Consider the following 15,456-nt stretch of genomic DNA (forward strand, 5'->3'; position numbering starts at 1 on the left):
CTGATATTTACAGATGGTGGTGGCTTCTGCTTCTTTGCTGTGTTTGACTAACTATGACAACAAATTTGGTTATTAAATGGTTGTGAACAGACAGCCACATGACGTCCACTTTGCGTATACCTAGCTTGTATTACCAGAACCTGTTTTTGTAAAGATGACATATTTATGCCTTTTCTTAATACATTTACATCCACATGTATTGCAGGCTGGATTTATTTATCTGGACTACCTTTGTGTGGTTTTTTGCATACATTTTATTTCTTTAGGACACGACCAAGCTGCAGGGTTTAGCATACAGATATGAAATCATCCCTTTGCAAGAACATGCTCAACTTTTTGCATTTAGTATTTTATTAATTTGGCGATGAGATGCATATTTATTTGTCCACAAATCTGTGGTAATTGCATAGTTTCAGGTGCCTAGATTGATTTTCTTTAAAAAAAAAGAAAAAAAGGTGAGGAGATGGACAAAAAGAGATGTTTGAGGTATCAAGATGACTGTGTTGGATGCATAATTGAAAGAAAAATGCTTCTCAACTATAGTTGATGTCTCCATCTTGCTAAATAAAGTTCTCTTTATTTCAGATACAGGCTTTCCTCTACGTTGACTGCAATGCAGTTCAATTCCCAGGAGGTCAAGGTAAGCCACGACCCCCGCTGGGCGTACTACCTGCAACCACAAGACTCCACCACCATATCCTCGTACTGCTTGTACACCACATTGTTTCCTGAGTCGATGTAGAGGATGCTGATGGGGCTGAGTTTGGATGGGGCGCAGCAGCTTGGAGGCATGTTGCTAGGGTTCATTGAATTCATCAGAGTCTGGATAATGGCGTGGTTGGTGGGCTCCAGGTGGGAGCGCAGGGGGAAGTCGCACACCCCCTCGCAGTGGTATGCCTCATAGTCCAGCGGGGCGATGATCCAGTCGTCCCAGCCCAGATCTCTGAAGTTCACATGGAGGGGCTTCTTGCTGCACCTGGATTTTGACTTCCTGCCATGTCGCTTCCCATGGCGGGTTTTGGAAGCAGCAGTCCTGCGTCTCCTGCTGGCTTTAGTGCCAGGACCCCTCTCTTTGGGGCCTTTCTCGAGGCCCAGTAAGGCTCTCCCCTCCCTCCTCTCGCTGAAGAGCGTCTGCTTCTTCTTCGACCTGGTGAAGACCACTAAGATGGCCTTCTTCTGCTGAGGCCTCCCATGTCGGTGCAGTCCCAGAAGATGCAGATCCAGCTCCCTCTCAGGATTGTCCAGCACGGCCCTGAGCTCCAGGCAGAAGTGCTTCCCCTGGCTCAGGTGTTGTCGCTCCTTGAATATCTCCCACACGTCCAGCACCTCCCACCTTAGCCTGTGGGAACCCTGCAAGTCCAGTGTTTTGGAGTCGAGCAGCTGCTGGTCGTGGCAGGAGAGGAGCTGGATGTCGACAGGCTCTGTTTCCGATATCCTGAAATTCCCAGACGCTTTGGTGTAAATCCTGAGCTCGGCTCCCAGCACCTCCGCTTTTTCTGAGAGGGTTGAGACATCGAACAGATACTGTTGTCTCCTCAGAGGGGAGAGTGGGAGGTCATCTGTGGAAAGCATTAAAACAGCAGGGTCAGATGCCTTCTCACTGAGATGATCTACATACCACAAAGATGTGGAATCTGACAGATAAATATCCCAAATGCAGTCTGCACTGAATTAAACTGGGAGACAGAGTATGAGTCACAGGTGAACCAGCAATAATACCTACATGCACACACTCACACATGCGGCAGAGCTCCACATACCTTGTCCGCTGTCCACAAAACTCGCAATAGTGTTTGCAGCTTTTGAAGAACGGAAAAAGCTGGCATTGAGACCCAGCTTCTCCGCCGTGGAGAATGTCTTGTAAATAGACAACATGTAGTCATGCGGCTCAATTAAGTCTTTAGGTGCTGCTTTGTTGTATCTTTCCTGTGAGGGTCGAGCGTAAAACTCCTTAAAATATTTAGACGCTTCTTGTGAATTAAAAATCTTCGCCGCTTTGCTGCTTTTCGGCGCAGCTGGAGGGAAAATAACGAGAGTCTGGAAACAGGGCATGCCCCACACGAACACAAGAACCCCGCAAAGAAAAGAGAAGTGATAGAAATCCATCCTCTGCGCTCGTCCTGAGTCTGAGTCGGAGCCTGAGCTGTGGCCGGGGGGGACCAGAGCTGGACTCTGCATCCGCTCCTGTGTGCAGCAAGTGGCTGCTCCGCAAAGTGCGCACAGCTCAGAGGGACAGGCGGCGCGCAGTTTAAAAAACACAGGAGGCGAGGACACGCCTACATTGTTCTAAAGGCTTAAAGGAGAGGGCAAATTAGGCTGTAAAGCTAATTGTTCCTCTGACACCCCCACCCCCCTCACGGAAAGACAGATGTGCGCTCAAAAGACTATGGTGCATGTAATTGCGCTGACTTTTCTCGCTCTCACCAAACCTGCTTAAATGGAATCGAAATTGATTTGATTTTCAGTTTTAAGCCTGAGTTTTGGAAGTTTCTCTGCAGAACGATTCCTGTAACGTTGCTTCGGTGCATTATTTCTTTAGTGTTTATTGTGGAGTGTAATGCCCTCTAGTGAGGCACAGAGATACTGCCTTGATGCGAAAGACGAAAGGCGCACAGAGGCAACGTCCTTCAGCACCGTGGACAGAGTCTGTGCTCAGCAGATAGAAATAATTATTATAATCCACACATTACTCATTCAGATATCCTCATATTTCAGATTCATGACAAGAACAGACTCTAGAAAGAAAGACATAACTATACTACACTTATCTGCATGGTTTGAAAAAAAAAAAGAGAGGCGTCACGATGGCTTCATTATTTCTTTATTTCAGTTTTTTATTCATTTTGGGACATTAAAATTATTTATTCCAGCCCCTTCTAAAATGTCCTTAATGGTGGGAATATTTAAAGTTACATACTCAGTAAAAATTTTTTATACACCTGTGGGGATGAAAACACCTGAATTCGAAGATCAAGAGGCGTGGCCCAACGCTTTTGTCCTTATAATTTGTTTACACTGTATCCATGGCGCAAATCTTAGCTCCATTACCTCACTGCTAAATCTTGGGCTTCATTATGGTTTCATGTTTACTGAAGCAGTTAAAATAATCAATAATCAAAAACAATTTCCAAGTGATTTGATTTTGTATTTGTTTGTATCTGTTGATTTCCCAAAGGTGCTGCTTGTAACACTCCATGTAAAGAGTCGTGGCAAAGGCCCATGTTCATGAAAATTTAGACTCCATATACCTTTCCCCCCCCCCTCCAACTACATTCTCTTTGAGTAGATATAGGCTCCCTTTCTGTATGTTGCCTACAGCACTGCAGTCTGGGCTTTTAATATTATGTTTTGGTAGTTTCTTCTTTTAACAGTGAAAAGCCTCTATCCACTTTGCTGGCAGGGCAGACCAACGAGCTTTGTCTTTTAAAGCCCCAAAAACATGAGGAAAAAACAAGTCATGAGACAGTGATGCAATAAAGATTCACTTAAAGATAAAAAACAGAATTTATTGAAAAGAAAATGTCGTTTCAAACAATCATTAACATGCAGAAAACTGTAGCAAAATTTCTTGTTTTCCTTCAGCTGTGTGCATTTTCAATTTCACTGCTGCACTTTTTAAAAGTAGAGGTAGTCTATAATATGATTAATATGACCTCACACCCATATTCACCCATATTAAATCTTACACAAAATACAATGAAAGAACCTAAAAACTAACAGAAATTAACATCAAATGCACAAAATCATTCAAGAAAAGCTTTACTTTTACCTCATGAAATGTTGTTGTATTCTTCATAAATTCCTTTTACCTGAGAAGATTTCTTTGTTCTAATGGATATTGATCAGAAGGCTATAAGCAATGGAAAAATATACCATTCACAATAAACTTTAACAATAGGTTTGTTTTCGTCCTTCATGTGACTTTACATTATCCTTCATAAAGCGGGCTGAGCTCTTCTAACCTATGGGGACAGCATCGGAGCAGCAGGCCACGGTGTAGATAATGCTAGCCAGGCACAGAGCTCCAGCAGAAGCAGTGGTGCCGGAGTTGAAGATGCTGTCGTCAGTGACCTGACCAGTGGTCGTGGTAGGTGTCGGCTCTGTAATGTTGCTGCTGGTCGTCGGGATCTGGGTGGTGGGAGTGTTCTTAATGGAGAAGGCTCTTGATGTGGTGCCCCAGTCCTTCAAAGTGAAGACCATTGTCAGGTTCTCACCTGCAGATGAAGAACAGATACTTATACGCCTGGTCGGATCAGTTTCTGCTTTCATAAATAATGCTTGATATTTATTTTATGCACATATTGGTTTCGTAATTTTTTTATCATGCTCTGGATGAATGCACTGCACCAGCTGTTTTCAATCTGCCAGTTTTCAAACGTTATTTAGGTTCAGGTGAGGATGTGTGAACGCACCGCTGTTAACAATGGACAGGTCGCTGAAGTTGGCCCAGCAGGTTCTGAACAGGATGGTTGTGTTTCCTTCAAGCCCACCAACGCTGTTTCCATCCGAGTCCTTCAGGCTGGCTGTAACCACGAGAGTCGTCACTCCCACGGAGACGCAGTTTCCCTGCAGACATTAACAAAGGTCAGTGTGAATGGACACACAACACACACAAGGGACGAATATAGAAAACAGACTTAAGCCTTTATTATATTCCATTGTGGACACAAACAGCTCGAGACCCAATGGCTAAGAAGGTCATTCCTGTTATACGTATTCAACTTATTCAAAGTCTGCTGGAAATGTGCCACCTGGGGTGCAGGGGTAGCTAGTGCACCGTGACGTAAACTTCCCCCAAACAAGTCAGTGTGGTCATAAAAACATGCAGGCACATCAACGTTCGCATAGACCGTTGATTTTCGTTGACCGTTGATTTTCACGCATAAATGTCCCAAAAATGTGCCTTATTTTTACTCTAATAATTCATTCCACTCCACATTGACAGTGAAACTGCCTTCTGTGTGAATGATAGCTAAGTCTAGACTACAAACTTTATATTGGATTGAGGAAAAACAAAAGAATCATGGTAACTTTGAGAAATTTAAATTTCTAGAATACCAGATGAGTCATACTCAGTCCTACTAAAACGATCCTAAATATAAAGCAATCCAACCCTGGTCCAGGTAAGGTGTGAGAAATATGCAGTGTTTATATGGATTGGGTCACTGAGTTAGTAATGAATGAATTAAATAAAGGTAGAAGGGAATGAACTGGTTGAAATGAAAGATCATCTAATAATACAAAAATCAGATAAACCAACGCTGCCCTCACATCCTTCCCAAAACATCAGCTTTAACACTGACTGTGCAGTAAAACATCTCGAGCTGCCTCACCTCTGCATCCACAGCCATCAGACTGGGCTGCTGGTAAAGAAGACCCACAAACTCCCCGGCTATCGGCTCCTCGGTCAGCAGCAGGCAGTCCACGCCGGACACGTAATTCACATTAGGTTCCTCTCTCGTTACTTCCTCTGTCGCCAACTGAGGTTAAAAACAGGAAATCACTGTGTAAATCTGAGACATACCATCACATAATGTATTTCTGTCATCTTAATATCAAAACAGTTGTTATAGTGTCTACAGAGCAGATGTTGTTCTGCTTCACCTCATTCCAGCTGGGGTCTGAGGATGGAGGAGGAGGTGGGACCATGCCAATGGAGGAGACGTTAAAACCGATGGACTGACTGAGGTTTCCAGTCACTGCTGCCTGACCCAGTTCATCAGCGATGTTCTTCAGCAGTGTAAAGTTCTCGTCATCTGAGAATACACAGGCAGCAAACATGATGATTAACTGGACAGATTAGACCCTAATGAGCAATAAAATGACACTTTTCCTTCTTCCTAACCGTTGGTGCTGTTTGTGGTTTGCTGGACAGGAAGCTTTTTGATCTCCACCTCTACCGTCAGGCCCGTGGATCTCTTCCTGCGACGTGCGCCTCCGTTCTCTCTGATGATCTTGGAGATGCGGATCATGTTGGGAGGAACTTTGAGGAACACGGCGAGGTTCTGGACCAGGCTGTCGCCATAGAACTCCTCCTCGGTCATTGCGGGGAACCCGAAGGCGATGACGAGAACCGGGGCAGTACGGATCTCCACTGGTTGAGAGCCTCTCAGCACGACCTTCAGCATCTTGTAGTCCTGCTCAAAGTAGTTGGTGCCCACAGTGGCGTTCAGCTCTGGGACGTACTGACCTGCAGGAATGAAACACAGAAAATCTGACGTCTTAGATCCTCAGTTAATCTAAAGATATAATTCACACATGACAAATACAGGTCCTTAGAACATTTCCTGTTGATTTGATTAATATTTGTGCTGATTATTTGCACAAGACGAGAAATTAAGGATGCAGATACTTTAAACTAAGACAAAAGGTAAAAAAAACTATGTATTCATGTAAAGCATAAAAAGGTGGAAAACCATATTTAACAAAACAAACATGAAGGGCTACGTGACAGTAGCCCGGCTGGCGTCCACTAGATTCTGAAAGACGTCTTAGAGCCAGTTGATGAACCTGATTTACCTTTCTCTCCTCTCCGTTGGACATTGTTGGGGAAAACATGGCACAGAAAAACTTGTTAGAATACTCATGTTACTTCTTTGTTGTAGAGAATCAAGTTATTTAGTTATTTTAGTTACCCAGCCAAACCTTGATCAGGGTTTGGGATCATAGTTTTAGACACTTCAAGCTCCACCATGCTTGTTTTTTTTTCTGTTGTTGTTTTTTTGCATTAATATTTGGGTTCTCAGATGGGTTTCATTGTTTTTATTTCCACTTGTATTTTGGTTCCTGTCTTTTTGGTTATTTTCTTTATTCTTTTATGAAGCAGGTATTTCCTGGTTGCTTTTTTAACAAATATAAACTCAGTTTTAGTTATTGCTACTTTTTCAAGTCTAGTTTCTGTTTGTGTTTAGAGTTGTAGCTTGTATTTAATTCCATCCTCCCTCCCCTGTGTTCCTTGCATCCTGTCACGCTATTTTCTGTTTTATTTTGGTGATCATTTTGTATTTGTCTTTGTTGACAACTTTAGATCCCGCTGTTTATTTATGTTTTAGAATTTGTTGGACTTTCTGTCTCGTAAAGGTTGCTTTTTTTTTTTTTATAAGTCTTCCTTGTGAGTTCGGCATTTGAGTCCTTTTGACCAGCCGTGATGCTAGTCGGCACATGATATCTTCTTGTAAAAATATTTAGTACCTGCAAGGATTGGTTTCTTCAAGATGTAGTCAGTGTTATCAGCATTCCACTCAGCATTGGTGGGAGCGATCAGTTGATTATTGACGTACACATCCAGACGCTGAGGGTTGGAATAAAACACTGACACCACGATGCTCTGCACAAATGTAACAACAAAAAGACACTTAGTTAAAAATGGAAAAGTGACTGAATGTAGACTGAACTGAAGACTTAAACATCTGGTTTGTAGTTGTGGGCATTTTTTTAATGATTTATCTCAGGAGTGCCTTTTAAAAGCTTTACTCCTTAAAAACAATTAATACATTCAGAGCAGCATTTTCAAAAATGTGGCCTGACCTCAGATGGATTAGAGTTGAGCATCATGAGGCGAAGCTTTTGCGGGCTGACGCTTGTGAAGTAAACGTCAAAGGAGTGACCGGTGGCTATGATACTGTGGAAGAGGGAAAGTCTCTTCTGGCAGGTGTAGCCAGAACACCAACCGTGATCCTGAGGACCTGGATACAAACACACAAAACAGAGTTTTAAACTCACTCCGCTGTTTTCAAACAGACCGTCAACACCCAAGATCTTAATCATATGATGGAAAACTTTTCCTTATCCTACCGTTGATCAGATCCACGTAGCCGTCTCCAAGCACAGCGACGGGGGACAGACGTCTGGTCTCCGTGTCAGAGTCGAGACTTTCAATCACCAACATCCTGTAGTTCAGGCCGAAGCACTTGTAGCTCTGCCAGGAACTCATGTAGGTGCATGTTCTCCTGATCACACCTACGCACAGAATTTTAACTAGATATTTAACACTTTCCAGTAAAACTCATGACCACCACAGAACAATAAATGTACCCATTAAGCAATAAATCAATGTAAGAAATAAGACAGGAAATATCAGGCACTAAGGTATCTGGCTGGAAAAATGTATTCATTAACTGATAAGATACCTTTTTAAACTGAATTCAGTAGCTTGAACTTAAAGAAATAGAGCCTGATTGTAAATCAACGGAAAAAAATAAACATTTACCAGACACACTCTTGTATCTCTTCCACCAAGCTCTAGTTACCTTTGTTTGGAGCAATCTGGTTCACTGGGATTCGGCTGCCATTGAGGGCTGTCAGCATAACTTTGGGGATGCGGTAGTCGCCCAGCCCCCTCCTGGGATCTCCTCCCCACTCATACTCGGATTGCGGCACCACAGCGCCCACTGCACCCAGGAACGACCCATCCAAGTCATTCAACAAGCTCTTCTTCTTCGCGTCACAGTCCATGTCCACACAGTCAGCAGGGTTTACTTTACTGGGGCACAAAAACATTAGATTTTACTTGATCAAAAGCTTGAATAAAAAAAGAAAAAAGCATTTAGAAAGGTTTTACAGCTTAAATTCTAAAATGAAGCAGCAGCAGTTAAAATGTAAGATGCCTGTAGAGTGCACAAGGTTAAGTTGGCATTTTACCATTCACGATCCCGATTCCCGTGCCGCCAAGTTGACCTTTTTTTGTGAATAGTTGAATACCACATTTTCCATGAAATACATCAACAAATACCCAGCTTAAAAGGTCAAAGCTTTTCACGCATTTTCACACAAATTGTTGCGGAAAATCTGCATCATTATGTCAAAGAGTGGAGGTTATTGGTGGTGATGTCACAGTCATGTGATTGTAGTTTCGTTTAACATTAGCACTTCACTTCTACACTTTGAAAACCATACAAGCGGTGTCAGTTTGTGAAGATTACCTTGTTGAATAAAAGGTTCATTTTTGCAGGCTGACTTACAAAACATGTCATGTCTTCACCATTTGAAAAACATATTATTACAAGTTATTGCCTTGCTTTTTTTTTGGTTTCTGATATAAACAGATTTGTAATCAAAGCCTTAGCACTCCTGACATCTGTTAGCATGGAGTGACCAACCCCAAATCAGGTCTGTGAATAAACACTTTGGCCTCGTCTGTGCTGTTGATCATCTGAATGCCTGAAATCTGCACAGGGTGCTGCAGGTCTTCATTCAGTGGGTTTGTGATGAACATGACGTTTGCCTCAGAAGAGCAGACATTTCTGAAGTTGACAAATATCGTGTCTAGAAAGAAAGCCAGTGCAATCAGGAGTTAGAAGCATGTTTACTGGGAAAAAGCTCCCAAGCATCATTTCAAAAAGTCAGTTTGATTCCAAATCTCAGAGGCTGAACCAACCTTTGACTGTCATCAGCCCATTAATGGAGTTGTAGTTCATATTTAGATGATGAGCCTTAGCTGGAGCACTGTTGTGGGCAGACTGGAAATTTGGCCAGCAGATTCCAGATCTGCCATCTGTACACAATGAAAACAGAAACATCAGTTAAAGAGGTTTATTAGTATTTGCATGTATATGTTGTTCAGGTTTGACTTTTTTTATTCTTAAATTGACAAAATCTGTATCTAAGAGTTTCAGTTTAACTCTACCTTGGATAGGTCTGGGAGCCCGATGGCCTGAAGTGGTGGCCAAATTAAAGTCGATGTTTGACAAAGTGTCTGAGCAGTTGAAGCTCGGGCTGCTGCCAACAATCAAGGAATTCTGGGGAAAAAGGGATTTGAGTTAAATCCTTTGGCAAAGACAAAGCTCCCAGAGAAGAACAACAATCAGTTAATCAAAATAAAGCATCTCACCTGAATTAGCACTGTTTTATTGGCAAATCCGTGGGAGAGAGAAAGAGGACCGTAGATCATAGGCATGATTCCCATGCCGTTGTCCACCAGGGTCACGTTGGAAACCATGACATTCATGATGGTCTGTTACAGGGAGAGGAAGAGGAAAGGGTATCATTTCTTTTGCCTTAATTAGATTATGTATCTACTATATCTTTATTTTCAGACAAAGCATGGACCCTTTTAAAGCGAACACATATTAGGTTTGTTACATATTGCTTGAACAAATTCCTCGGGGAGGCTTTTGTCAGCTTATACTTCTAATGCTAAAGCTGCATTCTGGAAAGGCAACTGGAATGTTGTGATAATTTTGGGGAAAAGCTGCTTGATGCAGTAAAATATGACCAAATGCACGCGCATGATCCAACATAGTCTGTTTTTCCTATTTTTCTTCTCATTAAATTCGCAGATTTTTTCTTTCTTTTTGTTACCCTCAGGTTATTTGCCCTGTTTTGGGTGAACTTGGCTGATTATTCGAGTGTAGGAACCAGAGACTTGGTTATTAATACCTGGAAGTAGATGCCGTAGTCAAAGCTCCTCCAGACAAAGAAACCCTGGATGTGAGAGCAACCAGGCAAACCGTCATTGTTCAGATAGACCCCGAACAGACCTCCGTGAGCCTCGTTATGAATCCACGCCTCATTATCATTTATATAACCTGCACAAGCAGAAGTTGTAATTTACTGTTCTGAAAGAGGAACAAAATTTGCACCAGCACCGGAGATATAGCCTGTCACTATTGATTAAAGTCATCTATGTCACCTGGGCATGGTTCGCCATCAATGCGATACGCCACTCTCTCATAACCCGCCACAATGTTGTGCTGCAGCACGACGTTTGTCCCCTCGCTAACCTGACATACGTTTAAAAGAAAAAAGAAGAGCCCAGATGATTATTATAAACATACATTACTTATGTTTAAGTGGTTGAGTGGATATTCCTAGAAAACAAACCTCAATGGCAGCATTCCAGTCAAAGTTGAAGGGCTCCTCTCTGCCTTGGTACGATCCAGGCCACAGTGTCATCATCACCAAGTTCCTCCTCAGTTTCACCTTATTTCCCCAAATTCTGATGCCTGAAAACACAAAAAGAAACACAGAAGAAGAGAAATTTAAATCAAATTTATAACCATTTTGCCTTCATGAGATACAAAAACAGAGCCACGGACAGCACAGAGTTTACCTTCTCCGACAGTGTGGTGGACGATGTTATCATCAACGTTAAGGCCGTCTGTTCCAAAAACGCCGACGGCCGGAGAGAAGCCGTCGTGGAAAGCGCAGCCCTGAATGTATGACTCTTGTTCTGTCACCTTTCACCACAGAACCCCCCCCCCCCAACAGATTTAACAGATACTTTCTTCTCATTAAACAACAAAAGCAGCAGTTTTGTTTAAACAAACTCCTGCTACAAGATAAAAAAAAAAACATATTTGCAGTTGTTAATCCTCCTCTATGATCAGGCAGTTGCTGGGAAAGATCCTGTGTGTGTGCGTGTGTGTGTGTGGGCTGCACCTCTCCCAGATTGAGGAAGGCCACAGAGTAGCGTGGGTCGCTGTAGTCAGTCCAGCCTTCCTGGCCAGAGTGGTAGAACTCCACGTTCCTGATCTGAGCTTTGCCTTCAGAAGAAAATTGCAAATTATGATGACTAAAGTCTGAGAGTCATCCTCACGACTGATATCCATTCATCTACAAACATTAACTGTTGTAAGCTCCCATCTTTCATGCTATACATGCAGTGTTTTGCACTTAAAGTCATTCACAACAATCACAACCGTTCCTTTAATGGTTGTGATTGTTTTTGCTGAGTCTGTAACACTGCATCTTATGTAGTGTCTGTTTTATTAATGTGTTTCTGTCCAGTTTGTCTCCTTATTATCTGGCTTAAAGTCTGTTTATACTGCAACATTTCCCCTCCCTCACTCTGTCAGTGTCACTACTACACTCCATCACTGACTGCTGTTTCAACCCCTTCTCCACCACAGCATCCACGTCTTCAGGGCGATGTCTTTTTTTACCTTTATACTTGATTCCCTCCCAGGAGTAGGTGCCGACGAGCAGTCTTGCTCCGAACGAGTCTTGCATCATAGTTGGATAATCCTGACCGATGATCTTGATGTTTCTGGTCAGGAGACCAACATCAGCTGCCAGAGTGTAGGAGAAAGTCGTACCTGACACAGAGTGAGTCCCACCTGTGGACAGAAGATGACGCAGACGTTTCAGTGTTTGATGGCGTGTTGCTTTGGAAACATCAGTCACAATAACTGAGGTGGTTCCTTGGTAGTAGGAAGACAGCCAGCGGATCTATGTTACAGGTTTTCTTATAATGTTTTTTTCCCTCATTAGTAAGTTAAATTCTCACTGATTCAACACATACACATAAAGGCTTTTTATTGAGACTTATATAATCAGATCGAACAAATCCTTTCAGCTGATGTAAAAGAAAAGTCCTGAGCTATGACTCACCAATATGAGTGTGGGTCAAAGGCTGGTTCAGGGTCAGGACGAAGCCATCTGCGGACACGGCAGTGATCTGACGTTTTTCTGTCTCCCATGTGCTGTAGCTGCTGGTGGAGATTACAACCTTGTCTCCAACCTGAAGCAGGCGTGTCAAAAAGCGAACACTTCCAATGAGAAGTAATTAGAGTAAAGGTACTGGACAATCTGGTAGAAGGAGAATTGATTGATTTTGGTGCCCAAGGTATAAAAATTCAGGACTTTAGTTGGATGTTTTATAATCTGCTTTCAGAACCCAACACGTGAATGCAGTACATAATATAAAAAAATAGAATAACACATTTTAGAGGAAACTATACAGACCTGCCAGTCGACCGACTGCGACAGGGTCAGTGTGTCGGATCCAGCGTTAGCAGTAGCGGCGAGTTTGGTGTGGTAAACATTGTGAGGAAGTCCGTAGAGCTCCAGTGTGCCAAACACGCCTGTTGCACAAGAAAATATATTATTTCTGCCATTGTAGATGATACATTTCTGATGTTAAATTGAATTATTCATTTAAATAAAATGCCTTAGCATGTGATGACTTTATTCAGATAAACATATCTTTTATATAACATATGTATAATGAAATGTGATGCAGCACACAAAAAGCCGGCCACAGTCATAGACGGAGAATCTCTGCTGCACACAAACACAGCCAAGCAAGAACAAGCAGCCTTTCAGCATTTTCAGCGTTTGTAATCTTAAATTCACTATGTCAGAAAAAACGTTTTTACAGTATAACAGTGCATTGTTTTTCTCCAGGGCCCCATTTATTAAACCCTGCCACACACACCTGAGGGTGTGACCTGGCCACTCAGACAGTAAAATCTGCCCCCCTTAATGATGCTGGCAGCTGTTCCAGCTTTGCCTGTGGTGATAACGCTGTACGGATTGAAATCATTCAGCGCTTCCTTGTAAACTTAGTGGAGTTTTTTATCAGAAGTTTAATCATTTATGGTGTTGCAAGTACCTATTTGCATCATTATACAATTAGAATAACTGGCACTGTTGGATATTATCAAGTTCATAGAAAATGAACAAAGATAGATAAAATATGCATTTTGCATACTGCATATTAACCCTTTCACGCACAGTGGTCACTACAGTGGACAGCTATTCAAAGGCTGTTTTCTTGTATTTGTGTCAGTGTTGATGGTTTACTTGCACATAAACCACTACATTGGACACTGATGTGTCACTCCATACCCAATTTATAAGTGAAAACGTATGTTGTCCACCTAATTGGACATGCAAAAAACTCTTTGTCATACCTAAAGATCCTGATTGAGGTTGTCATAATTCATGTATGAAAGGGTTAAGTTAAAAGTTCTGAAATTTTAGGAAACAACAAAAAAGTAAAAAATGTAAATTTTGTACCATAGCCTGGTTTTTGAATTATGCATCATGAATAATAACATAGTTGAAAGAATCTGAGCAGGGGCATGAACAGTAAAAACGGCACATTTTCTTTATGGCTCATGCAAGCAGTGTTGGGAAGGTTACTTTTAAAATGTATTCCACTACAGATTACAGAATACATGCCCAAAAATGTATTCTGTAACGTATTCCGTTACGTTACTCAATGACAGTAACGTATTCTGAATACTTTGGATTATTTAATATATTATCATGCTTTTTTACAACTACATGAATGTACTATTGCTGTGATTTATTACTGAAGGTTACTCGCCATACCAATACCAACTAGATGTTTAAATCTTAATATAAATGAGTAACAGTAGGGTGGACATTAGGTAAGGCTGCACTTTTTGCAGCGATCTCGTATAGAAAACTATTCCGCGCGTATATAGAACAGGTCCGAACCATAGTAAAGGGACCTCTGCCTAATACGTCAGGTTCCGTGTCAGGCTCGTAGCCGAAAACTAGCTTTACTTTGTTGTCTGGGTCAACTTTGCTAGCGAGAGACAGAGAGAGGCGTTGAAAGGCTGCTCCAACGGAACTTATTGTTTCGGAGGAAAACACGAAAAAAGTGTACAGTCGAGTCTTAATAGCTTACTTACAACTGGGCTCGTCAGGCACTTTTTTTGGCTGCAGTGGTTATTATTATATTTACATGCTTCCAGTTCCCGTTTCTGCTCGATGACAACTCGTACTTTTCCACTCTCCTTTTTCTCCCTCCCTCGCTCACAGACACATAACGGGTATGGCAGTCCATTCTCCCTGCAGCACGGACTACACTGCCCATGAGGCTACATTCTTTAGGGCTATGCCTGTAACACTCTGCCTATTGGCTTCATATTAAATCATTTAAAAAAATATTTCTTCACGTCATTATGAGATTGAGACACAGGCATTAGAGCCTCTTAATGCATGTGTTGTTTGGGTTTCCACCGGCATGGAATTACTAAAAATACAGAGGGGACAGCCTAACATATTAAACAGGAAAAGACCGCCGTGTAATCCCTTTATTTTAGCAAAGTAACTGTATTCTGAATACCACCTTTTTAAACGGTAACTGTAACGGAATACAGTTACTCATTTTGTATTTTAAATATGTAACGGCGGTACATGTATTCCGTTACTCCCCAACACTGCATGCAAGACATATCTGAAAACTGTTGGGAATGCTGGACTGAGAATGTTACACAAATTTAAAGCCATGCGGTAAAAGCAGTGCATCGATCGCTTCCTTAGCGTTTTCAGATAGGGAGATATCATCTGAATTTCAGGAGCAGGACCACTCCTCATCCACGCCCCTTCTGGTCTCAGGCTATATACATGCCTGAGGCCGATACCCGCTCATTTTCATGCCCCCCCCTTTTCTTCTTCTCTCCTCCTCTTCCTTCATTCACTTCTCGTTAGTATATGGGGATCTTCCCGGCACGGGAGCCGTTGCCAGTCCCCTTCGAGGCCTTCCTCAAACCGCAGCACCAGTTCATAGCTCCTCATCCTTCATCGCTCATCGGTACTGAGGATGTGGTCCCGGCTAGTGAACGTTAGCTTTTAGTTATGTGATGTTTATTATGTAACTGCAGGGTTTATCTTATTGCACTTGCAGGTTTTTAGAAATGTCATCAGTCTCTTCAGATGGAGCTATTTTTGCAGTACATACACTAAAATGTGTCATTTTTT

The 15,456-nt window shown here is 42.2% G+C and overlaps 2 protein-coding genes across 3 annotated transcripts in view; both read right to left on the reverse strand.

Moving 5' to 3' along the window:
- Positions 1-666: 666 nt before the first annotated feature.
- Positions 667-2,136, reverse strand: gdf6b (growth differentiation factor 6b). Its single transcript, XM_065471727.1, has 2 exons — positions 1,761-2,136; positions 667-1,559 (listed from the first exon to the last, which is right to left on the reverse strand). Exons 1-2 carry the CDS (start codon positions 2,104-2,106, stop codon positions 667-669), a joined length of 1,239 nt encoding a protein of 412 aa, XP_065327799.1. The 5' UTR covers positions 2,107-2,136.
- A 1,340-nt stretch (positions 2,137-3,476) lies between these two features.
- The window catches only part of pkhd1l1.1 (PKHD1 like 1, tandem duplicate 1), a 45,416-nt gene continuing 33,436 nt past the window's right edge, over positions 3,477-15,456 (reverse strand). For both annotated transcript variants that reach the window (XM_065470461.1, XM_065470462.1), the window contains 21 exons: positions 12,685-12,803; positions 12,331-12,460; positions 11,883-12,056; positions 11,380-11,483; positions 11,051-11,177; positions 10,822-10,943; positions 10,631-10,721; positions 10,378-10,526; positions 9,830-9,952; positions 9,626-9,737; positions 9,377-9,493; positions 9,099-9,264; positions 8,250-8,482; positions 7,795-7,959; positions 7,528-7,685; positions 7,192-7,327; positions 5,846-6,190; positions 5,605-5,756; positions 5,334-5,480; positions 4,413-4,566; positions 3,477-4,214 (listed from right to left, as the gene is read on the reverse strand). In XM_065470461.1, the coding sequence (XP_065326533.1) occupies positions 3,958-4,214; positions 4,413-4,566; positions 5,334-5,480; positions 5,605-5,756; positions 5,846-6,190; positions 7,192-7,327; positions 7,528-7,685; positions 7,795-7,959; positions 8,250-8,482; positions 9,099-9,264; positions 9,377-9,493; positions 9,626-9,737; positions 9,830-9,952; positions 10,378-10,526; positions 10,631-10,721; positions 10,822-10,943; positions 11,051-11,177; positions 11,380-11,483; positions 11,883-12,056; positions 12,331-12,460; positions 12,685-12,803 (3,281 nt within the window). In that variant the 3' untranslated portion in view covers positions 3,477-3,957. The remainder of the gene's footprint in view (positions 4,215-4,412; positions 4,567-5,333; positions 5,481-5,604; positions 5,757-5,845; positions 6,191-7,191; positions 7,328-7,527; positions 7,686-7,794; positions 7,960-8,249; positions 8,483-9,098; positions 9,265-9,376; positions 9,494-9,625; positions 9,738-9,829; positions 9,953-10,377; positions 10,527-10,630; positions 10,722-10,821; positions 10,944-11,050; positions 11,178-11,379; positions 11,484-11,882; positions 12,057-12,330; positions 12,461-12,684; positions 12,804-15,456) is intronic.

This window comes from Pelmatolapia mariae, linkage group LG22, assembly GCF_036321145.2.
Source record: "Pelmatolapia mariae isolate MD_Pm_ZW linkage group LG22, Pm_UMD_F_2, whole genome shotgun sequence".
NCBI lineage: Eukaryota > Metazoa > Chordata > Actinopteri > Cichliformes > Cichlidae > Pelmatolapia > Pelmatolapia mariae.

Excerpts from the sequence above, each read along its gene's own strand:
- gdf6b (XM_065471727.1), bottom strand. The coding sequence starts at position 2,106 with ATGGATTTCTATCACTTCTCTTTTCTTTGCGGGGTTCTTGTGTTCGTG. Across the intron at positions 1,560-1,760 it reads TTTTGTGGACAGCGGACAAG|ATGACCTCCCACTCTCCCCT; the intron begins GTATGTGGAGCT and ends TGCTTTCCACAG.